Source organism: Labrus bergylta, chromosome 15 (assembly GCF_963930695.1).
Source record: "Labrus bergylta chromosome 15, fLabBer1.1, whole genome shotgun sequence".
NCBI classification, from domain to species: domain Eukaryota; kingdom Metazoa; phylum Chordata; class Actinopteri; order Labriformes; family Labridae; genus Labrus; species Labrus bergylta.
This window is the reverse complement of record NC_089209.1, coordinates 9,426,377-9,451,062: the sequence shown is the minus strand read 5'-3', so window position 1 is coordinate 9,451,062 and position 24,686 is coordinate 9,426,377. Positions and strand designations below refer to the sequence as shown.

Here is a 24,686-nt window from a genome sequence, read left to right as displayed (position 1 = left end):
TACATTTCTTTCTTTTTCAAATGTACCGGTTGGTCTGACAGTTTTTATAGTCATATCTAAATGTTCACTTTTAAATCTCATCATTTTGGTTTCAGATTGTAGATTTTCAGTTGTCTTTTAGTCGATAACAAGTGTTGTATAATGGTTTGAATTGAAAGAAAAATAACAGACTTAACATTTTAGACCGCAGCCACAGGATAACAGCTTCTGTTTGAATATGTTGCGTTGATGATTGTTTTTAAGATCGGCCGATTAGATAGGATTCTTCTTCTTTCTGCTCCTTTTTCATTCAAGATTTCAGATTTTTTAATGTTTGAATGTGTTGGTTTGGTCAATCAGTGAAATAATCATGAATACATAAATCAATAAATTAAACCTTGAAAATGTAGTTTTAATCTCAGATTTTCCCCTGACATGTTTTCTTCAGTTATCAAACCTTCAGGTTAAGTAATGGCTCCATGCTGCTGGACTCTGCGAGGGTTAAATAAGTATATTGATGATGTAACAGCAGCGTGATCACCTGATTTAAAACCACCTCTAAGTGAAATGAATGAAGTCAGTATTCCCATCACGTGTTCACATACGTATCTAGTTTTATTGACAGTTTTGTGCTCATGACTTCATAAGTACCCTGAAAAGAAGAAATGCTGTATTTGTTGAAGGTACACTAAATGATACAGGTTGCTTTTTTTGGTAAAATACTGGTAAAAAAAAAAGAAAAAGAAATACTTTACGGCATGATACACTGATGAGAACCAGCTAGAAGACAACACCTTATATTTGAGGTCTGTTTTTACGGCGTATATGAGACAACACAAAATAATACTGACTATGGTGTAGAGGAAGAAGGCTCCAGCAGACTCTTCTTCTGTCTCTCTGACTGAAGACGTTCACCTGCAGCCACTTTAAGGTGCCTCTCTTCTGTTGGCTACCTGAACACTTTAAAGCTGTAAAGCATGTCATATCATATCTGTGACATCATCACCCACCCACTTGAGTGTACCGTTGTGTAAATAACACAAAGAAAATAATAAAATATTCAACATTTTCAACTAGTAAATATGTATTTACAATTATAAATAACTAGTAAGAAGAATAGGATAGAAAGATTTCTATTGGTCTTATAAATGACTTTGCATAAAACTGAGATCAACAAGACAAAACAAACAAACAAAAACATATTGACCCACAAAGACACAGACACAAACAAAACAAATGTAAGAAATGAGAGTCCATCCCTGCAACATGGGTTTTCAGATCAGCTCCTCCATAAATGAGGAGAATGTGCAAGTGCGATCCAGTGACTATCAGCACTGTCCATCCTTCATTTTGTTTCAGTCTGCAGGAGTAATCATTGTGGCTTTCTCCTGTTTATAACCCCCCCCCCCCCCCTTCTCCCCCCTGAGGTGTTCCCTGCAGTGACCTCTAGCACAGCCAGGAGGTGGGCACCCACTGCGGCTCAGTGTCCAGCTTGTCTATCAGCCTGCGCAGCTCGTGGAACGCCTGGTCTGGATCCATGTTGACGATGGTTGCATCGAAGAAGTGGCCGAAGTTGTGCTCCATCTCACGGGCCTGTTCAATGACCTCCTTGAGATCCTCAGGCTGCGCACAGAAAAAGAGGACAGTGAGGTAAGACTGAGATGACCATGATACAAAATTAAAGTCTTTACTATCATTGTGCAAAACAACAAAACTGCTAATCTTCTTTACAAGCTACCAAGTGTAAAATAAGATAAAAGCAGTATAAATAAACAGGATACATAAGACAGGTATCAAAGGAACACGATAACACTAAACATCAACACTAAACTTTTTAAAAACCAAATTAAAAAACCAAATCAAAAGATATAAAAGAAGTCGGGCCTTGTTTACACCTTAAGTACAGTGATTTACATCATATCTATAACTTTGTGACCAGTGTCAGAGATCTGTATCTGATGTAGTCGATTGTCCTGAGAGGAATATGCTGTATTGGATATTTACATATCAAATACTTATCTCTGTGTTTTAATTATTTAACACTCATGATGTGAATACTTTGGTTAAAACCTCAGAAAAATGCTTTCAAAACAACCTCTTTAAACTTTCCTCTGAGTGCCTGAAGATAGTTTTCTTTTTTGAAACGCTTCATTTTATGAAATCTGTTGTTTTTATGACGCAAATAATCCCATGAATGATGTATATAAACTAGGACTTTTATAATGATATAATTTGGATTCTCCGGCTGTACCTTTGGTGTTTTCCCCCCTGTTGCCAGCAGGGTGCGTAGTCGTTCTTGAGAAGGAGGAGCAATGAAGATGACAAAGGGCTTGAGATTGTAGGACCTCAACACTCGCAGAGACTGACGAGGAAGAACAGAGACGTACAAGTATATGAAACACAAGAAAAGAAAAAAAAACACACAAACAAACTCAGATGTGCTGAGCTATGACCTCACAGACAGCCAAACACAGAGCTAGATTTATGTTCAGCAAGTCTCGGTTATGTATTTATTGACTATTTAATGACTCTTCCTTAAACCATGCTTTTAATCTTGCCTGGCCTTTGTGGGTGTCATTGCCCAAAGAGACAAAGTCAAGTAGTGATGTGGTTGTTGTCTCTGACATAATCCATCTGTTGTTTGTTTGTAAATGTATGCATGGTCTAGTTGGACTGTGGAACAGAATTTCCCTCTGGGATAAATCAAGTTTAGTCTAAGTCTAAAAAGACATAATTATGATCAATCAGAGCAGTCTTTGTAATGAACATGTTCAACAGAAACAACGTTCAAACAGAACAGTGCTCAGTGTCCTACCCTGGTGTGGAGGCAGAGCAGAACTATGCGTCCCGAGTTGACGACGTGTCGCACTGAGTCGGTGCTGGTGCCGTACAAGTTCTTCTCATACTCCCCAGACTCAATGAACTTTCCAGCTGCTAAGTCGGCTTCAAATCCAGGCCGGCTCACAAAGTGGTACTCTCGTCCGTTCCGCTCGTGTATCTTTGGGTTTCTGGTTGTGTCTGAGCCAAGAACAAGAATAACTGAATTTAATTTGCCATAAAAACTGAAGCTAAAATACACAGAGAGTCATTAGAAGTTGTCAGCTTTATATAAAATAAAACAGAAATAAGACAAGAGAGGTGATGTTATTTATTCCACATCTGAAATCATCAACTATTTCAGAATATTTCTATGTTGTGTCTGTGATTTGACAACGCGTTTACTTACGAGGAATAGCAACGGCAAACTTTTCCGGCTCTATGGACAGAAGCCTCCTACGTAGCTCGTCGTGGCCGCTGTTTGTAGGACCAATCAGAGCAACTGGGCGTTTCCGATTGGCCGGTTGGTGATATAGCGACATTTCCTCATAGGTCAGGATGTCGTCATAATCTAAAAAAAAATACGGATGAAGTGAGGTTAGGTTACTTTATTTATTTTCAGTGAGTGAGTTAGATTAAATATAGAAAATGTGAAGACGTCCATTATTGGTCACTAAAATGACAGAATTTGCTTCTACAACAAACTTTAAGTTATGCTATGGTATTGCTATGGCTTGTAGATCTTCCTGATGGCTGCTGGGACACAGATATTTTTGTATCACTTCCTTTTACAGGCTTGTACTCTATACCTCGGTCTAAACATTAGAAGCTGAAATTCCCCATTCAAAAAAAGGGTCCGGAGGTAAAGAGTCAAAAGCAACACTGATCAACACAGTAAATCCTCTCTACCTGTTGGGCTCCTGCTCTGTAGCCAACTCTGACCCCTGACCTCTCCATGGAGGTGAGAAAGAGGTGAGAGGATTTGAAAAATACAAAACTTTCATTTATCATTGTCGTATTTGGGAGATACCTTTGTTGTACAAACTTGTTTTCCTTTAGTGTGTTTGCACGTCTGAGAACATGTGTGTTTCTCTGTGTCAACCAATCACAGCACAGGTCTCTCTTCAAGCCATTTAGGCGCCTGCTGAGCACCTGATGTGTTACCTCTGATCCCGTCTGTAAGCACAGGACTAATCTGACCCGTGACACATCGGGACTGAACAAGCTGCCACAAGAACACAAGATGTGTCAACTCCAGGATAACACTGAAGCCCTAAGAAGCCACACCTGGTTTTTAGTGTGTTAAGTGTTTTTCCAACAGGAGACGTTGAAGAGGGAACACATTGTCTGATTTGTCATCAACAGTTTGATTCTGAGGGACACCAGCCTTACCAGTATTTCTGCTCAAAGTGACTGTGCTCTTCTTCCTCTGCTTCTTACTTTTCTTTGCATACCAGTGCTTCCCTGGAGAAAAGACAAGTCACAAAATATTAGCTTTATAGGTGGTGGATTTTCTTTTCACTTTGTGCCATCCACAAATTCTCTTGTAAAGTGAGTCAGGGGGAAGGCAAAATGTGCGAGTTTGAAAATTAAATCTTGGTTTTCTCTGAGCAGTGTTTAAATATTGATGCTAACCTTGGTGCTCTCGACTCCTGTCTGTTATGGTTTTCTTCAAGGACTCTCTCTGCTGCTGGAAGCTTTTTCCTGAGGAACGAGGAAATAAAAGCAAAACAGATCAGTGAACCCACACTGTATTAAAGTGAATACACAGATCCTTTTTAATGAGAACTGTTTGTGTTGACAGATTTGAACATTTTGGTCGTTTATAAACAACATGCAGGAAAAGGACAAAAAGATATCCCCTCTTTCATTTCCAATGCCAAACCTGATTTTGTTGCAGCCAAAACAGGCCTGTAATCGCAAACAAGGTGTAAGGTGTTTATTTTAATCTACTTGATGTGCCAGATGGGTGGTGTTTGCTGCCAGGCTTGTAGTGCCAAACTAAGTTGTTAGTCACAGATAACTTTGAAGCACTTTACTGTGACTGTATCCACTTGGCAATATATCAAATGCAGACCTGTAAAGTTGATTGATTCTTGGGTCTGGTATCATCAAATAAGTACTTATTTTGATTTGTGAATATGATTTAAGAAATTAAATCACACACACACTTCAGACTTAACACTTGACTTTGTAAATGGTTGTTACGAGGCTGTGGTGGATGAACTGAAGACAGCTTCAATAAAGTCTACAAAACATCAAGGTGAGCATTTTCTTGCAAGGTATCACTTAAAAAAACAAACATGTGCCCCGGTTGGACAGTAAATTCAAAGTGTTCAAGTTTAGCAGAATTGTCAACTATTTGCACGTTTCATGTCTCTCACATTTTATGAGCAAGAGCTGAAAGGACTCATAGCTAAGTGACCTTGTGCTGAACAGGCCTGAACCTCAACATCAAAGATGCTCATTTACATGCAACTCCAACTTTGGGTCTCCTTCTCTTGTGTTTTTCAGCTCAAGACACCGTGCAGAGGACATGTCGTATAGTTAAGTACATTATGCACAGTGTGCTGCAGTTTTGATTCTTCATATCCAATGGATAAGCTGTGTTCTTCTCTGTATTAATAGTCGGTTGTCCTAATACTGATTATCAGCACTTGTGAAACTATTTATCACATATTGATATTCAGCTCTGGTCTAGTCCCCACCTGGAATAAGTCCTGCTAGAGGCTGGTTCTCCTCGTCTCCGTCCCTGTAGGCCTGCCACCAGTTAGGGTCGTCCTGGCTGATGACGTGGAGGATGTCTCCCTTGTGGAAGGACAGGCCGAGCTCCCGACACGGCACGAAAGGGTCATCAGAGGGGTCGTAGTCAAAGTAAGCTCTTACGTGCATCTGGGGACAGGGTGTACAAAGTCCAGGTTAGTGTTGCATGCATGCAGACAGGCCTTGTCACACACACGCCAACAACCCCCACCCACACTTCTGCCCACCCACTCCCTCACTGACATCCTCAGAGACTCAGAGACTTACCACAGTCTGTCTGTGAGGGGCAGGTTTAATCTGAGAGCTCGGGATGAGGAGGAAGGTCAGCGTGCCGTGCATTTGTTGCTGATGGAAGAGAATTAAAAGGCAAGTTTATTTATAAAGCACATTGCAACAACAAGGCAATTCAAAGTGCTTCATAAAGTGCTTCACACAAGAAATCAAAAGCATCATGACAGAGAAAAAAAGAAACCTTAAAATAGAACATTTAAAAATCACAAAAACAAACAATTCATAATCACAGAGAATGAACTTCCACCCATGTGTCACACGACACCCATTTATCACCATGTTTGTCCCACATTTTTTGACAAAAATATGTTAAAATAAAAAAACAAACATTAAAATTAAATTAATTGAAATAAATAAAATGAAAATAAAAACATAAAAAGAGTTCTATAATAAGTGTAAAAGTTACAGTGCATAGTTTGAAATTGTATTAAAATTGTTCATTGAAAGGCAGCTGTGAAAAGGTGACTCTTCAACCTCGATTTAAAAGAGTTTCAGCTGACCTGAAGTTTTCTGGGAGTTCGTTCCAGATATAAGGAAACATAGAAACTGAACGCTGCTTCTCCGTGTTTGGTTCTGACTCTGGGGACAGAGAGCAGACCTGTCCCGGACGATTACATTATTAGTGACCTTAGAAAGTCACTAATGTATTTTGGCCCTAAAGCATTCAGCGCTTTATAAACCAGCAGCAGTGTTTTAAAATCTATTCTCTGACAGACTGGGAGCCAGTGTAAAGACCTCAGAGCTGGAGTGATGTGATCCACTTTCTTGGTCTGGACTTGGTCTAAAAATGACTGATCAAATTTCCATAAAACAATCCTAACTGTACAAATCTTTGCCCACAAATGTTAACAAACAAAGCTTATTATATGCAGCTGGACATATATTTAAAGCTCCCGTGAGGAACTTTCAGATTGTGTTGATTTTGGGATCCCATTAGGACAGAGTAGGACGATCCATCTCTTGCTGATTTTGTGCTGTTTACTATTTCATTTAGACTTTCTGACAAAAAAATCTTCCTTATTTATCTTAAATGTGTAACATCATACTCACTATGAGTCTTGGTTGTAGGACACAAAACAGTGTGCTGTCAAACATCTCATCTGACACCTACCCCGCTGTAGGTGTGACCGGCATATTAAATAACTATATAGAAATAATCTTCTTTCTGAAGCTTTTATTTACTTTTGTTTGTCATTAAGAATAATTAGTATTCATTTCTGTATGTTTGATTACCTGATAAAAACTGCACACAAATTATTTAAGGAAGTAAAACCACATTTAAAAGGCACTTTCCTTTTTTTTTCCAGAAATGCAGAAACAACATTCAAAGCTCAAATATGTAAACATTGATAAAGCCTCTCTCCTGACTTAAAGGCCAGTCATAATAGTGTAAAGATCTCAAACTACTGTACATAAAGACCTCTAAATGACCTCTAAACGCCTGCTCCTCACCAGTAAGTCGTGGACTTCATTGACGTTTTTCCCCCGGATAGAAACCCCGTTGATCTCCAGGATCTCGTCTCCTTCATTGAGAAGGCCGCTGCTCTCGGCTGCTCCGCCCTTCACCACGCGACTCACCACCACACTGTCCATGTCGTTACGCACCGTTGCACCCTGAGGACCACACGAACACAGAATTCTTGATGCATAAACCTTATGTAAACAAACCATCTCAAACCCGTTGTATTCTCTTAGATGACAGCGAACAGAGAAGAAGGAGAGGCAACAGTTTGAACACGGAAAAATGTCTCATGTAGTGAACATCACTGTGTTAGGGCCAGTGTGTTTAAAAGGGGCTTTCACAAACAGGCATTTTTCTGCACTGTTGGTTTGTGGGTACACTGACAATGACATACCAACATGATAAATATGCTCAGTGAAGCATGCTCAGGGTTGAGTGTAGAGGCTTTTTAACTGGGCAAAGACACAAGAATTCACAATCAATAAACAACAACATGGATGCCTAAGATTCATGTGTTTCTCAAAGACTTCATTCTTTTCATTATATTATAGTTCCTTTATATAAGAACATCACTGTCCTTGTTCCTGAACAATCTGCAGGTCTTACATGATTTTTTACTTATAATAACAGAAGTGGCCAATGTGTGTAGACAAACACATGGGTATATGATGTCATTGATTTGTTCGATGGGACTTGGATGATAACACATGTTATGTTATACTCTCTCCTCTGTGAGCTAACTTTCACATGATGATGTCGGATCTAATGCATAAAGCAGATGAAATGGCTCATTAGCGGTGAAAATATGCACACACAACATCGTCAGTCCATAAAGAAGTGGGAGAAAAGGACCAAATTTGATGCAGAGAAAGAGGACGCAACCTTTTTGTGACTCTTGGGACAATAATAGACTTTTGACTGGTTTTATGAGGACTATTTTTCAGCTAAGGTGCCCCTAAAAGCTGTTCTTTTCTATTATTTTTCTTGTGAGAAAATAGTAAAACAAAGACAATATGCAAATAGCAATATATAAAGCATAAGTAGTGACTTTCAAAGATGGGGTTCTTACCAATGGAGTGTCCCGGGCCTTCTCCAGCCGCACAAGTTTCACTGTCTCGCCAAGGTACTGGGTCACATTTTCCTCTCCCATTTCCTGCACCGCCACACTGTCATGAGCCTGCATCAGTGCCTGCCACATTAAACAAACACAGAGACACAAATAGAGAAACAGACATACAGAAATAGACACAAGGGACAGAACACGGACAAGGAAAATAAAGAGGGAGGCAGCGTGAGGTAAAGGGAATGAATGCATGGAAAGCTCCTGACTGTGTAGAGCTGTTGTCCTATAATGACTTTGGTTTCCATTGAAATAACAAAATATGGATTCTTTTGTCTAAACAGTTGTAATAACAGTACATTTCTTGGTTTAAAACCTGGCATACATTTAATAAATGAGTTTTAGATAGAAGATAACAAAGAAATGTCAAACATGCACCTGCTACCAGAAGCCTTCCTTCTCCCTCATCTTTTTAACAAGAGCAGTCAGCTAACCCATCTCTAAGCCAGAAATACAACCCAGACTGCTCCTTTACATCATTTAATGTGACAAGCGCTCCGCACCACACAATTAATAACCGTCAGTCCAAATTAGTTCCTCTGTCCTGCAGCAGAGGGGACCTGAGAGAGTGGAGGCCGGCTAAGCCTCGGCGTATACACAATCCGTCTTAATCTCCCAGAGCATTTAGGAGTCAGGATCCACCACCATCAATCATCAGACACCTCCATCGTAAAGAAACAGCGTCCTAGAAAGCGGTGAAACGGGGACAAGTGGACCGCCTGCATCTACCTGTCTCCATTTGAGTGCAGCATGAGGTCGTTTACCTGTATAGACTACAGGGTGAGTCGAGTGATCCTCTGCTGCCACGCAAAGAACTCAACATAATCTGTTCCACTTCTTTGTCTCAAGGCTGGCTCGCATCCCATCCTGCTGCCCCCGCTGGTGGCATGAATCCAGCTCAGTGGAGGGGTTAACAAGTGTGATGGGTGAAACATCAGACCCCTGGTGCTCTCCCTTGTCAGGACCCTCAACCATAAAATCACAGACGGGGCATCCACCGGGGGTCTTTTCTCACCTTACTGCTTCTCTAATGGGCAATGACAGTCAGATAGTGCTGCTGCCTTTAGTTCAACAGAAGACTCACTGAAGCTTGGACTGACATGTGTGGAGCATCAGAGTTCAAAGCAAAGCCATCTGAGTACCTGTTTGATTCTTTTAATGTCGACATAACTAAAGGTAAACAGATGCCCTCCTGAAAAGATGCACAGGTAACCAAAATCATGTGCGGAAGTTGAGGCGGCTTCTAGCAGTTAGTTTCATCGCCGATTAACCTGCCATTTTTTTTCCCTTGATCAATCAAGGAAGTGTTGGTATATTTAACTCACTTTCTCAAAGTCAAAGGTGAGATCTTCAAATATCAAGTTTTATCAGTCAATAAACCGACAATATTCAGTTTCACTTGATATAAAAACCAGATAATCTTCTTATTTAAGAGCCTCCAAAATTCTTGAAAAATAATCAATTACTTATATTTTTTCTTAATGAAGCACAGACTTCACTAAGACACCAATCATACTTTTTCATTGGCAAGAGTGCCAACCCACATTACAAGCCCTTTTACATTAGAGCATTTCTTAGGACACTCTACATTCATCTTTGGATCAAATCACAAACTGCTCTTCACAACCTTAAATATCAGATTGAACTAATGTGTCATTAAAGTCAAAGAGCTAAACTATCACTTCCTGCTCACTCCAGAACATGCTTTCTTTATCTTTACTTCTGCTCTGATGTTCAGTCAAATGTATAATGATACAGCAATGATAATGAAAGTAAGTAGATAATTTTTCCTCTCATATTAATAATCTATTCAAATACTTTACTCTGACCTCTGCCTAATGCAATAGTTACAAAATGTAACATCATCATAATTCCAGTATTCCAACAATCAGAGATTTAACTAAATGAATGAGTCTCTCTCTAAAGCTCTATTGGCTCCCTGAGTCTTATTGGTGGTGTTTAATACCAGTATTGTAGGTTATGGTGGGAAACCGTTAAGTCACATGACATCTGACCTGCAGATGAGGATTGGTGAGCAGAGCCTGGAGCTCCAGACCCTCCTTCTGCTGGCTGGACTGCAGAATCCTCTGGACCTGAACACGATCACAGACACAGAGACATTATGTAAAAATAAAGTCAAACTCAGGGATATAAACAAGTGCAGTAAATATCAAAGTAGGAGACTAAAATTCATTTTAACCATTGGAATTTTTAAAAATACAATTAAAGATACGATCAAAGAACATCTTTTAATTTAAAGGGGACATATTGTGAAAAATCCCCTTTGAAAGTGTTTTTGAACTTTTATTTGGGTAACCTGAGTGTCTACTGACCCACAAAATGTGAAATAAGCCCATCTAGTACTTTGTTTGTGGTCTGTCTAAGTCTTACGACACAGAGAAAAATGCTCTGTTTCAAATTTGCTCTCCTTGTGACATCACAGGGGGATTCTGGTAAAACAATCCCCTCCCCTCCCCTGGTATCTACACCATTGGACTCTACCCCCGGACTAGAGCAAAACTTTTGCGCATGTCCACCATTTTTATTCTTGCTACAGAAGAGTGATGTCTACTGGGAAAACTCGGGAGGGGGGGGGTCACTGCATTTAAAGAGACACACACACAGTAATGGAGCGTTCTGAGAGAGCTGGTTTATACAGGGTCACAAACCTCCTCTGGTGCTTGATTGATGTTTCATTTAGACCACAGAGGACTGTTTTAAAAAGGTGGAAAAGGGCTATAATATGTCCTCTTTAACTTTTGATTTACTTACTTATTTTGAAACATTTCTACATCTCAGGTTACCAGACATAATTTAAAGTTAAGGACAGGATTATTCTTAAAATTAACATAACAGATTAAAACTGTGCATTCAATCACATCTAAGCCTGAAGCTGCCAGGATTCTCCTGATCAGATTGTCGAGTAGCTTAAGAAAGTCCGACATTTACACCCACTTCCTGCTGTGACTGGGCAGCTGTGTGGAAGTAAGGAAAGAGCCAGGATTTGGACTCTTTCTATCTCTCTCTTTGATGCAAACCACCAAGTGCAAAGCTAGGAACGCCTTCCAGAAACTGTCTGAAAAAATGATTTCATTATCCCCATATTTAACAATCATTGTGACAGCACCCGTCTCCTAGATGGCATGATTTTCAACTGCCTCATTGCTGACATCTAACTTTTCTGATCTTCAATTTACCTTCATATTTGATCAATTATTCATAACACAAGTTCTGCAGCATTAGCAAAGTGTCCAGTGGTTTGAAAGCATGGCAATCACACTCAGGACTCCATCAAATGGGTCAAATGCATGCTGAGTGACAAAGCATTACTTGTTTTAATAATTGATCTTACTTGTTGCGATAAATTCAGATTATTGCGATGTGTTTATGGCCAATACTCACATTGCAATAACAATGAAACTGGGAATAAATGAGTAGCCCTGCTAGACACACTTTTAAATAAACGTCTTCTCTTACTACTTCAGCATTACAGATGTGGAGGATAAATGTATTCGGATACACACAATACTTGGTTGACGAGTAGTAACTCACAGCAGGGTTTCACATTCCAAACTGAAAGGTGCGTCATAATCCCTCTGCTGTGAAGCAACTTGTTAATGCTAGCTGTTACACTTGGGGAAAACTATCCACAACACGGAGCAGAATTAATTAACGCTGTGTGTTAACAAATAAATGTTTAGATCAAATTATACAACGCATTACACTTCCCTTCCATTGGTTTAAAAACTTTCCATTCTGCTCCGTGTTGAATTCTTCCTCTCTGTTTTCATCTCTCTAACACAGTTCTGTTTTAATCTTTGGGTTCTTTTGTTGTCATTCGGTGGGAGGATGTTATTGTTTGTGGCTTGGACTGTGTACTGAATCATGACAGCAGACATTCTGACGTTCTGTTACTCCGTCTTTTCCCTCTACGTCTTCATCTCCTGTTTGGAGATTAGTTGAGCCATTATACTAATCGAAGCTCTCACTAACAAGGTGACATACTTTCCCCCCCCCGCCCCCCCCAAGCAGCACTACACCTCGGCCCACACTCCTGTAAGCTGCTGGAGGTTCTTTTTCTGGCTGCCCAGATCCCTGCCTCCTTCCTGCAGTGTGCTGCACCAAGAGCTGCTGAGAGATTAGTGTACCCAACAGCCAATCTGCACAGCACAGCCACTTAGTTTAGTCACACTGCAGCTCAAACTCTTACACGTTGTCGAGCGTTTCAGGAGCTGTGTCTGCTGTGTGAGCGCACACACTGGCTTGACTGTACGCAGGGAGACATCATGTTGTGTGTGTGTGTGAAGAAAAATAGATCATCTCCCCGAGCCTCTGCAGCTTCATTCTCCTGCTGAAACTGTAGCAGAGCTGCTGGCTGTCCTCTGAATGAACTCCACACAGCTTGTAGTCGCCACTTTCATCAAAAACTTGTTGTTTTTTTTTTTACTCTTGCACATCTAGCCATCAGCTAAAAATCACACTGCACCAGTCTGACTGAGCTGTATTACATTCATTCAAGTTTCACCTATCAAAAGTTGACACTAATCCTAATGAAATGCCCATTGCGGGTGTAGTCTGTCATTTTCGTATTGAGCTTCTACCTCATTCATAGCAACCCGTTTCTCTCTTTTTGGTGTTTTTATGGGGGACTGGGCTGTGCTTGACAGGCTGCATTAAAACACTGACAGAGCAGACACTCGGCTCTGCAGGGACACAAGTCCATTATTGTCGCTTTGCTACAGTAGAGACAAACTGGGTTGTGTTTTGTCACAGAGGAAGTCAGGTGTGGCACATTCCCTGCTACTCAAACCTCAGTACTGAGCTTGTTTCTTGCTCTCTGTCGTTCTCTCTAACAGGGCTCAGGAGTCAGCACTGTCAACTGGAATCAAATCACACCAATGGAATACTCGCACATGTTTAGACTTTGGCTTCCCTCTTTCTCCCTCCCTGTGCATCTCAAATGAGGAGAATCTCCCTGTCATCTCATACTCTTTTCATCCTTATTTACCGATGAAAAAATGGTCTACCTTTTGCCTATTTTTTTTCACCTGATTCAATTTCCATGCATGGCCTGGATCCAACAAATCCCTAACTTTTGTTTTCACTCACCTTGTTAACCACAAGACAATTTACATTTTGTAATTAATCAGACTGGCTTGGCTGTCTTTCAAGCAGCTTTGTTGAATTAATCATCACCTCAAGCAAAGATTTTCATGCTTCATTGAGCTCATTCAGATGATTTACTCACTGCCTCAAAATACAAACCTAACAGGGGCCAAACCACAAATTGGTGAGTACAATCTACCATTATAAACCAGTTTTCCATAAACAGAGGTGAAGTCAAAGTGCCTCACACAATGTTTTTTCCAAGCTTGAAAACGTTTCTTTACTATGATCATTGTACTTGCCTCTTGGCAGAGATCCTCTGCCTGTGCTGTCAGTGGCGAGTTGGGACTGACTCTGCTCTTCTGCTGGGCTACAGCGCTGTAGATGGTGTAGGCATTCCTGAAGTCCTCCTTGGCAACGAGCCGCATCAACAGGTCCACGTCCTGCTGGCTCTGGGTATCTGATAGAATGTGCGAGGCCCACTTCAGAGCCTGCAGCAGCTCCACCAGGTCTGCCAGAGAGGAAGAGACAGGAATGAGACACACTGGCACAAAATGATGGACGTCATGTCATTTTTACACCTTTAAGACCGGTTGCTTATTGTTTGTATAAGAAGTTACATTTTGTGAAAACAGCCAGAGCTCTGCAGTAGAAGTATCTAAACTGTATGTTCAATGTTTGTACCATCAAGTTCTTCCTGAAATAACCCAGATGATACCAGACTGTCATTTTAAGATAATCTCATATCATAGGAGACCTGGATTTACAATTATAGTTGCACTGCAAGTAAGAGGTATAACCACATCAAGGGGGAATCTGGCAATCCATCCTCGTCAGAATTTAGGATCTCTCAAAATACAGTGTGTGCATGCGCTTTAGCAAATTAGGGTGCAAGTTGTTTGTGCCTTGCTATAATAAGATGAAATCATTAATGGGTTAGAGAGGAGCTTTTGATTAATTTTGGAAAAGTAAACAAGTCAAGGGACATGGGACTTAACTAGACTAGAGGTGTGGTGCCAACTGCTCTACTGCTCTACTGATACATTAATACTGTATTTATCTAACAATATCTATACATGCCTGTATATATAATATGTATAATGTAGTCAGACTTAAATCAAAGCTGTTTTCTTGAGAAAATTACATTTCTGGTGTGTGGGAGTGGTACTTTCGTTTAGTTATTTGAATCATCCAGTGATGCAAAGAAATCAAACTGCAACTCTCTGCAGTGAATTCGAGAATATTGCTCCAGACCCAGCTGTGCGACTGTCAGACTTTATTATTCTTCATGTCAGAATTTGACTTGGTTTCTGCATTTTATTGAATTGCAGTTGTATCGCAGAAGAGACGGAGTATGAAAACATTTTAAGGAATCATTTTCTGCTAATGTACCCCTGACTGTACTGCAGTTAGAGGCACATTAGCATCACGAGCAGAGTCAGTCCGAACTCACCATGAGCAAGAGGGGTACATAATGAGCATCATAAGACCTGCATTCCACTACAGCTGAAACAAGGCTCACCAAATCTAACTATGGCTCTCGTTAGACACTTTTCTGTGCTCATTTTTATTTTATCTGTCTAGACAGTTCATCAGTTTCTTTCAAAAAGTTGATAAATATTACGCAGAGGGGGCTCTGTGCTCTTTAGTCCAGAGTTAGGACCAATACATGTACACAAAGTGGGGCACAGCTCTAAAAACACATCACCCTCCTCCACCAATGCCCTCTGCTCTGCAGCCTCAATAGTCATTGTTTTGTCTCCTTTTGTCATCTTTGAATTTGTGTAAAACCTCACAACTCCCTTTTCTTCTACAGGGTCAAAACCTCTCCTTTCCTTTGTAACCTTCTTCGCCCCCTCAGACCTATTTGACCCCCATAAAGACCCTCTAACTCTCATTGTCCTCCTCCTTTACACTCACCAGCTACAGGATCCTGGGAACACGTGTCTTTGGCCTTTTCCTTCCCCTCGAATGTGGGATTGTCAATGCCCACTTTGGGATTCTGCGACAGCTTCTTGAGCCTGAGTGAAGCGTTTGGGTCGATGTCGTGTTTCCCCCTGCCTTCCTCCTCTCGCCTCTTCCTCAGCTCCTCCTGGTAGTGCTGTATTCTCTCCATCTTGGCACCACTGTGTGGACCTTTGGCAGGGTTACTTTCCTCCCCTGGACAGTCCACGGCCCTCTCCCTGTGGCTCTTGGCCTGCCCAGAGGCCTCTTGCACAAAACCGTTCATATGAGATGTGATCATCCCTGCTGCAGCAGTTCAAACCTGCCTGATGTTTAGCGAGGTTCCGCCCGAGCTTTACGGGACACTGATGCTGACACTGCTCGAGTCAGACGCCATTGTACACCAGTGGAGGATGTAGTCCTGTATGTTCTTCCTGTGATTGCTCATCCTGAAATACAAAAAGAGTAGCTTGATGTTATTGTAGAAATGTACTTACTTCCAGCTACTGTGAGGAGTTTCAGTTGGTTATGAGACACACTGAAATGAACACTACCTCTATATGACCTACAAAAGCAAACAGACCCACATCGTGAAGATTGATTTTTTTCTATATAGTTATTTTTAAAGCCTGATACTGCTGCTGAGGGATGGGTGTCAGATGATGCGATTAACAGCACACTGCCCAAACAGCATGTAGAGGACAAATGAGCAAAGACATAAGAGGTACAACTTTGCCCACAGGGGGCACCATGATCAACATAAACTGAAAGGTTCCTCACATGAGCTTTAACATGGTAATTAAAAACTCATTTGATTTGACTAAAAGAAACCTAAGTGAAGCTGAATGCTGTCCCTTATTTCATCAAGTACCCTATAATGATGCAGGGCGGATGCTGAAAACCTATGTAGTCATTAATCAGTGAAAGAATCACTAGAGAATCAGCTAAATCTACAGTGACATTGTTCTGACCAGGATTGTATCAATTCCCATTGCCACTGATACACATTAACAATGCCTTTACACAACACATGATTCATTGCTAAGATTAATTGCCGCTGATTTCTAAAATCAATGTTATTAAAATGTTATTAGCTTGTGTTTTCTTTCAAGGCTGAGCTGCTTCCCTCCCGTGGATCAATAAAGTCCAATCTTAATCTTCTTTATGACCATTTATAACGCTGTCAAGATCACCACAGTAACTTGATGCTTTGTTGACCTCTAATTTAGTTGACACATTTTCTCAACATGTCTTTATTCTTTAACCGATACTAATCCATTTCACAAACTTAAAAACTTTTTGTTTGATCTTGAATGTACAAATATTAACATTAAAAAGAACCTGTAAAGAATTTCTCTTTTGGCTAACTTTCCGTTGATCAGGGTTAATCTATGATCCTTTGTCCTCTCATTTATCACCCTGCTAATCTAACTCCTAACATGGAAAGCTCTCTAACCTTGGTCATCTGAAATCCCTTCAGTTCAGCCTCATCCAGCCCTTTGCTTGACACACCTGTCCCCAGTTGCCCCAGACTCAAGAACAGATCAACCAAATATCCATCTGTTACCTCTTCGTACAGACACCTAAATCAATTTGTTGCAAATTTGAATGCAATCTATGACACTTATCTACTACTACTGTCTGTGCCACTTTTGTGACAGGAAAAGATTATCATGTATTTTGAGGGTGTCTGCCTGCATTAACCTGGATTGGCAAATTTGGTAGTAGGCGGACGTTTGCTTGAAGTTTTTTTTATCATTTCGATTTTTTTAATAAGGGAAAAGGCTTATTCTTTAATAATAACAGATGTACATTTGCAAAAACTAATTTATTGAATGTTGTATATGAAGGCAAAAAAGCCAGATACACTGAATGTCTTGCAAAACACAAGCATGTCTTGATCTTTCACATACTGTTCAAATGCCATGCTGCGGCTTAGGCAGTGCGCTCTGCTTTGGCATTAACAAACTGCAGGCTGGTGTGATGTGGACACCAATACCTAAATCATATCAAAAATGCCTCTTCTCCCCAAAATACTGTGTACTAACGAGAACTCCATTAAATACACTGTTGTTAATCACGTGGAGTCAACTTGTTTTTCCTCTCCTGAACAGCGGTTTAAAAGGGAATACCATAAAGAGATGAAGAATAACTGCTGAGTGTTATGTTAGTCGTCATGTTGGCAAAAAGCCTTTTACGCAATCATTTTGACTGTATTTATTTAAGATAATTTAAACTGAAAAAAATAATGCAATATAATGTAAATGCCAGGGGTTCTTCTTCTTCTTCTAACTGAGCTGCTGCTAACATGAAGCTTGCTTCTTGGTAAATTATCATGATTTTTTATACAGTTTTTAAACACCAAGGGAAGTAAATGGATTGTGTTGTTGTAAAAAACCAGGGCCAACAAATAACAACAAACTAAACAAAAACAATGGGAGAAATCATATCGCATCCATAGAGTTGTTTAATTGTAAAAAAAAATATGCTTTGCACTGGTAAATGAGGGGTTATTATTGGTACCAGTCATCAGTCAAGTCTATGGATTTGGATGAGGGAAGGGAAAATAAGTTTCTCAACATGTTAATAAACAAATTTCCTGGAAGCAGAAATGTGAAAACATCCCTTACAAGTTCATTATCCTAAACCTTAAAGTACCTAAAGGGTAAACATGACGTCGTCACTAAAGGCCACCTTTAAGGCTCGTGTCATACAGTAAGTCATACACACATGTCACATTGTACCTCCTGGCAGCCCTCCCCCACTTCTACCTACTTCCCACAGCTAATTACGTCTGGCAGGTCTATCCCTTCCCGGCTCATGGTCCAAGCTCCCAAACCCCTCCCCTGCTGGAGTGTTTAGCTCCGTTTAGAGTGGCGGTGTACGGCGGACAAACAGGAGAGACTGCCAGCGGGCCATCTGTTCCTGTGGGCTTAATTAAGCCTCGGATCTCATGCCTACTCTATAGCTAAGTGGCCACCACAGCAGTGGGATGGATGCTGGGAGGAGACAGGAGGAACTGGGTAGAAGAAAGAGAATGAATGGAAATACACACACCCTTCCAGATTTAAGCATATGAAGAATTGGGAAGAGTAATGGTGTGAACGACTTTAAGGGTACCCCAGGGTTACCAAGAAGGGGACATATTTCTGTGAAATTTAACAACGGATGAGGCAGTGATATCAGGCTGTATTAGTTGACTAACTAAGCAGGATGAAGTAACACTCAAAACACAATATACTTTCAAAAGTAGGTCACTTAAGAGTTTGGCATAAGGCATGTCTACTACATCTACATTTAAGAAGTAATGTACGCTTCAAACATCTCCAATACTACCATTATTATTCGCTGTAGAAGGTCATGGGATATGGTTGAAAGTTCTGGTAATCTCTACAAAGGTGGACTTTTGTAGAGTACTCAAACTTCAACTATTTACTGTATAGAATTGTAACATACTGGCGTTTTCACTCCAGCCAATCTCAAATGAACACTATTAACAAATACTGCTACGGTTATGCAGGCCTCCTTAATTGGAACAGCTTCTCACAATCTCTACTGTACGTCCATACCAGAGATTTCCTAACATTAGCCCACTAAGCAGAACACTGACATAAATCTGACATGTATAACAAAGGAATAATAACAGAAAATCTCCCCTGTCGATTGGAAATCAGGGCGCATACATCAAGCAGAGTATAACCAGATTTGTGGCTATAATTTGCTGCACATCTAGGAGGGTGAAGATGGAAGATATTCTCGCACATAAGTCACAGCTCTGTGATTTAACAACAGCCACTGGTAAGGTCAAGCTAAGGTTGACACATTGAAACAGATCAGAGTCAAAACAACTGCGTCTTAAAGTGTAGAAATAACTGTCTATTTTTGAGCAATTTGACAAAAGAGGGACAGGGTAGCACATTGAAGCCCAGTAGACTTAAGAGTGACGTTTTAGAAAAGACAGTGGTAGTTAATTATACTGAGATATACTTAACTCGTATTGACGTAACAATAGCAAAGAACTTAGCTTCAGTAGCCTGGCACCGCTAACAGCGTAGCTTAACGGTAGCTGTCCCGTAACAAACTGCGCCTACTCACCACTTCAAAGAAAGCGAGCTGCGTCGGGGTTTTTTTTTGTCGCGAAGCGGATATTCCTTTTGTAATCCCACACTCTCTAAAAAAAATGTTTCGTTTAGAGTCGAAATGGGGTGAAGCTTTATCTGCCTGCGCGTCTTCACGGGACTGCCTTCAAGCTGCTACAGCGAGTTTGGGTCCAGGCACGAATGGTCGGGACACTTGTGGGGCCATTGCTCTGAGACTGACTGGCTTGGCTGCGCCCGGTGTTTTCAGTCGTCTCCCTGGCAACAGGATGGCTCTACAGCGCCCCCTTTCTGACAGACAGGTAGCAGCAACCACAATTCCCAAATCACAGCCTCAAAGATTAAGCTGAAAGTTTTGCGTCAATAGTAGGCTATGTGAGAGAAGTTAGCCTGTTTGAATTTTTTTTTTTTTTTTTTAGGGAGCCTTTTATAATAAATCTGGTTAATAAATCTGGTTTACCGAAATGTTTATTAATATGCAATGTCCCTGTAAAATAAAAAAAATGGTGGTGCCTGAAGAAATGGGTATACTCTACATTTTCCCCAACATTCATTTTTTAAGTGGCCCGTCCAGTAGAGGATAGACAGCCTCTTTTATAAACAGTGACATGTAAGATTCCTATGGCATATTTGGTTTACCTAAAAATTGGGCCTTTTGATTTTGCACATTGACACTCATCTTCTGTCGCTTGGCTTAAGGGAGCGTGGATTGCTATGAAATTAACACAAGTGGCAGAAGAGGAGGCGATTTTATAATAACAGCTCCTCAGCTGAACTAGTTATTCATTTGAGTGAACTTATTCTTAAGCAGTGTTGGGGGTTAACACGTTACTAGGCAATCCAATTGTGTACTCAGATTACTTTTTATAGTAACAAGTTACATGACTTGGTTTTTTTAATTGAAGTAATAAGTTATGTTGTAATATTTACAGATAAGCAATCTTACTTTAAAATGTATTTCCTGTTCCTTTTGTTGCCAAAAAAAAAGGAGAGAAAATCCCTGATGTAATGCACTGAATCCTATGGTTGTGTCATTGCACATGTGTAGCTCAGGCTGAGCAGTCACAGAGGATTAAGAAGTGATTATACCCTAGGGTGACTGAAAAATAAGTGAGTATACTCCATATACCTACGTATACCCTGCACTACACCACTGGTTATAAAGTAATGTAAAGGTGCCCCATATAAAGGTCCTGCAATCAAAATGTACTGAAAGTATAACTCCAAAATCATTAGCAATTCAAATATAGGCCTACTTAAGCACTTAAAGCAAACATTTTCATGATTCAAAATAGTCTATAATAATTATTGATGCATTAATGTGTAAACTTGAACATTGCAAGTGGTAAAGATGTGTGTTTTTTAAATTTTATATCTGTTTTTTTAAATTCTTGTTCAGAAGTTTTCCTTTAGAAAAAGCACCAATAGGCTACAACAATTAAATAAACTTACTGCAAAAGTAAAAAAACAGCACAATAACAAATAGGCTTTTACCTGAAGAGGCTAATACAGTAAAATGAAGAATAAAGGCTACTTATTTCAATCGCTGGCTAACAGTGCATAATATATTGTTTTCTAAATGTTGACTCCTGATCTACAGTCCAACCCTTCAGTTTGTAAATAATATGATGTAATATTTTTTCTATATATTTAAAAAAATATATATATACAAGTTTGACTTTTAAATATTTCCCAAGTACTTCCTCATGTGTAGCCACATTGATGTGGGGCCATTCTGATGTATGCAGACTTTACAATATGAATATTCATCCTGGCAACATGTTTAACACTAAGGGCCTGAAGAAGTACAAAAATATATATTTGAATGGGAAAAAGAATGGAGTAGCTCAGATACAATTCTGGGTAAATCTTGTGTTCCCCTGTCAGCGTATCCTCTAATAAATAAACATGCACTCAATGCACTTTAGGGTACGAAGAATGTTCTGTTATACTCTGCAATCATCTTCGTACTGATCCTCTTACGTTCCACACATTTTATTCACAGAGATGAATTAAACTTAGTTCTTGTCACAGCTCTATTAATCATCTCCAACTAATGGGATCTTCTGTCATTTCACCTCACAGAGCAGAACAGAAACTGTCTAATCTCATGCAGCCTCAGAAATATCTACACCAAAGCCTGAAGCAGCCCTTTTTTTTCTCCTGTATTTCTATTAAGTTAATCCTTTCTGACACCTCTGTGCTTAACCTCTTTTCCTCATTAGGCTCTCTGCCGGCAGTTCCGGATTCTTCAATACTTACCTTCCTAGAAAGAGAGGCGGTTAAAAACCCTCTTTGCTCCGCAGCGATTCACCCCAACGCTGCAGTTTCCTTTTTGTTTCTCTAAGGAGTAGCAGTGGAAGAAGTAATCAGGCACTGCTTTATCAGCAAATACACTTGTCACAATTGTATTTCCTTGTTACAGCTCATTTAAAGGAGGCAGGATTCAAGTACTTTAAATGTGGTTTTGTACAGAGGTTGTAAACCTATGGCTTTAATCCCCTCCGAGTGTGTCCCAAGATAGATCTGAGGGGGTCAAATGATTAATTGGAGAGGAAAGACAGCGAGTCCTTTACCCCTACAACCTCATAAATACTTGTTCACAGCCTCTTATACCACACACGGCTCCATGATGGCAGGCACAGCATCCTCATTTTTACACATTCGCACCAGACAGACACGGGGAACTTGGGTTAGCAGCGTGAATATGGTAGCAGTTTAATTAGGTTGATACACAAAAACACCTTCATAAGATCTGAAGAAAGATTCTGGTTTGTGTGGAAAAGTATGCTAGTGACCTCTGTGATGAAAGTGTGTTTTAAGTACTTCTATACTGACCTTAAAAAAAAACAAACGAGGACCAATAGGACTGGAATCCTACGAGTCTCCCTAGTGACAGTCTTTTGTTCTTTAGATGAGTTCATGATCCCTGAGTGCTGTAAATTATGAATTTTGTCTCTTATACTGTTACTGTCACTACGGCCACTAGAGGTCACTGCTTACAAATAAACTGCACTGCAGGTCAAATAAGCTGTGGTACAAATGATGTTTAGGGTCAGGGGACACACATATTGCTTTTTATTGTATCGGGTCACAAGCTTTTATCCAGTGACATCATCTTTCAATCAGAGCCAAACATGAACATAATCACATTATACTTAAACATACAGTATTCACACTGAAGACTGTTTCCACCTCCACTCTTTGCTCATAAAAGTCTAACTCCGTGGTTTGAGGAAGTTAAGACGACGACTCGTTCATTCTCACTTCATGCACTCTGCTAACCTTCAGGCTTCTAGCTAGCAAACTTTAGCACCAAAGAAGAACGTCACTGTTTTTTTTTCTTTAGATATATTTTATTAAAAAAGGAAACCCAACAAGAACTTTTTTTTTTTACATAATGATCAAGGATTTTTATTATCTTAGTCTCTTTCATCAGTTTCATATCATTACAGAAAATGTTTATAGTACAGCGTTGTTCAATGTCTCCTCATTGCTTAATAATTTCCTTAGGAGTGCTGGTCACATATATCTGTACAATATGGTTCTCGTTTTTTTTCTGTACATTTTTTGTGAAGTTGGTTAAAAAGGCTGTCAGCACTTAAATAAGCTGTTTCTTTTCTTTCTTTTTTTGAATTTCTTAAATAGTTGTTCAAATAAAAGATTATTTTTCCCAGGTTGAGCTCGCCCCCTGAGGGGAGTTTGGGGCGGAGTTTTACACCCGGTCACCGTGAGTATAAGGAAGCTTCAGGGTCTGGGCAGACTGGGGTGTGCCCCCTCCCACCCCCCCCTCCCCCCTCCCTCCCTCCACCACCACCGCCTCCCCATCCCAACACCAGCTCTCCCCCCTGCCCAGGCATTTGGCACTGCGCACATAAACAAGACTCACAAGATAAACAACAAGCAAAGCTCTTTGTGAAGCCATTATGATGCATACTAATGAGAGAAAAACAGAAGTGTCACCTTGATGGGCGCTCGAAAGAGGAAGTGGTCTCGATGTGCCCCCTCTTCCTCTTAGCTGAGCACCATGGGGAATCTGGAGTCTTCCTCAATGTTTTCTTCATTTTTCAAAAAACTGATTATTTTTTTTCCACTAAAGATGAGAAAATAATAATTTTCTTTTTTTTTTTTTTGTCCTGGCAGGCACCTACAGCTGTCTATTAAAATGCTACTGCTATAGATAAGGTCTAGCATTGAACACACAAAGCAATTGCAATGAAAGGAACAGAGTTGCCTTAATATAATAATGATAATAAGAAGAATAATGATAATAATAATAAGAATAATCATAATAATATATTACAGAATAAATCTCTTTTTATAATTAGATTTTTTCATTAAAAGTTATATTTTCTTTGTTTGAAATACTATAATCTTTTTAAATTAATTCTTTCATATGTATCTAGGTTGTGATCAAGATGTTGACTATACCTCAACGTTATCCAAATCAATAAAAACTAGCTGTGCCGTTGCATATTACAGAATAGTCAATGATATGTGGACATGCACCGTGAACCACCCATTCCAACCCTCGCTATATGACGCCGACGCTCCGTCCCTCTGTGACGACATCATAGCCGGCCGATGACCATGACGTCGACCACCTCGCCCTTGTGCAGCTCCACGTATTGCTCTGTTTTGGGAGGTAGCATCAGGAGCCCGTTAGCACTGCGCATGCTCATCAGCCTGCTGCTCACCTGGTTCCCTGCAGCAGAGAGGAGGGGGCCACGGAGGGGACAAAATACTTCAGACTCAGAATCTTAACTAGGATGGAGACTGGGAAATGGCATTGTGTTTCAGTCCATCAAAATTAAACAGTATGAAAGTTTTGATCAATTCTATGAGTTAGCACTTCAAAAAAAATGCACCACTTATTCTCTGGAATACATTTTGGGGCAGATGTTCATATGAGGTAAATCAGGGTGTAAATCAATGTGTACATTTTGAGATTTGTCACTGTAACAACTATATGTATTTAAAATAGATTTTGTTCCTTTTGATTCCTTGCTTGACGGGGAGTGATACATTGACAATTGATGCCTTCTCAATGGATGAGCACTTTTAAAACAGCTCTTTAAACATTTTTATTTACTGCGGCCTTACCGTA

The 24,686-nt window shown here is 40.1% G+C and overlaps 2 protein-coding genes across 16 annotated transcripts in view; both read right to left on the bottom strand.

Moving 5' to 3' along the window:
• Positions 1-568: 568 nt before the first annotated feature.
• pals1b (protein associated with LIN7 1, MAGUK p55 family member b) lies at positions 569-19,814 on the bottom strand. Of its 3 annotated transcripts, none has more exons than XM_020628341.3 (14): positions 19,578-19,814; positions 15,459-15,931; positions 13,841-14,049; positions 10,448-10,525; positions 8,382-8,501; positions 7,303-7,464; positions 5,827-5,904; positions 5,505-5,688; positions 4,432-4,500; positions 4,189-4,260; positions 3,206-3,367; positions 2,795-2,997; positions 2,231-2,341; positions 569-1,602 (listed from the first exon to the last, which is right to left on the bottom strand). In XM_020628341.3, exons 2-14 carry the CDS (start codon positions 15,781-15,783, stop codon positions 1,426-1,428), a joined length of 1,950 nt encoding a protein of 649 aa, XP_020483997.1. In that variant the 5' UTR covers positions 15,784-15,931; positions 19,578-19,814; the 3' UTR covers positions 569-1,425. The 3 variants fall into 3 exon arrangements, with proteins under 3 accessions (XP_020483997.1, XP_020484002.1, XP_065819514.1); XM_020628346.3 differs by having other exon boundaries at positions 8,382-8,489; positions 19,578-19,813; XM_065963442.1 differs by lacking the exon at positions 19,578-19,814 and adding an exon at positions 19,475-19,492.
• Positions 19,815-22,963: 3,149 nt separating this feature from the next.
• gphnb (gephyrin b) overlaps positions 22,964-24,686 on the bottom strand; it is a 100,174-nt gene continuing 98,451 nt past the window's right edge. For all 13 annotated transcript variants that reach the window (XM_020628116.3, XM_065963632.1, XM_065963633.1 and 10 more), the window contains one exon: positions 22,964-24,284. In XM_020628116.3, the coding sequence (XP_020483772.1) occupies positions 24,151-24,284 (134 nt within the window). In that variant the 3' untranslated portion in view covers positions 22,964-24,150. The remainder of the gene's footprint in view (positions 24,285-24,686) is intronic.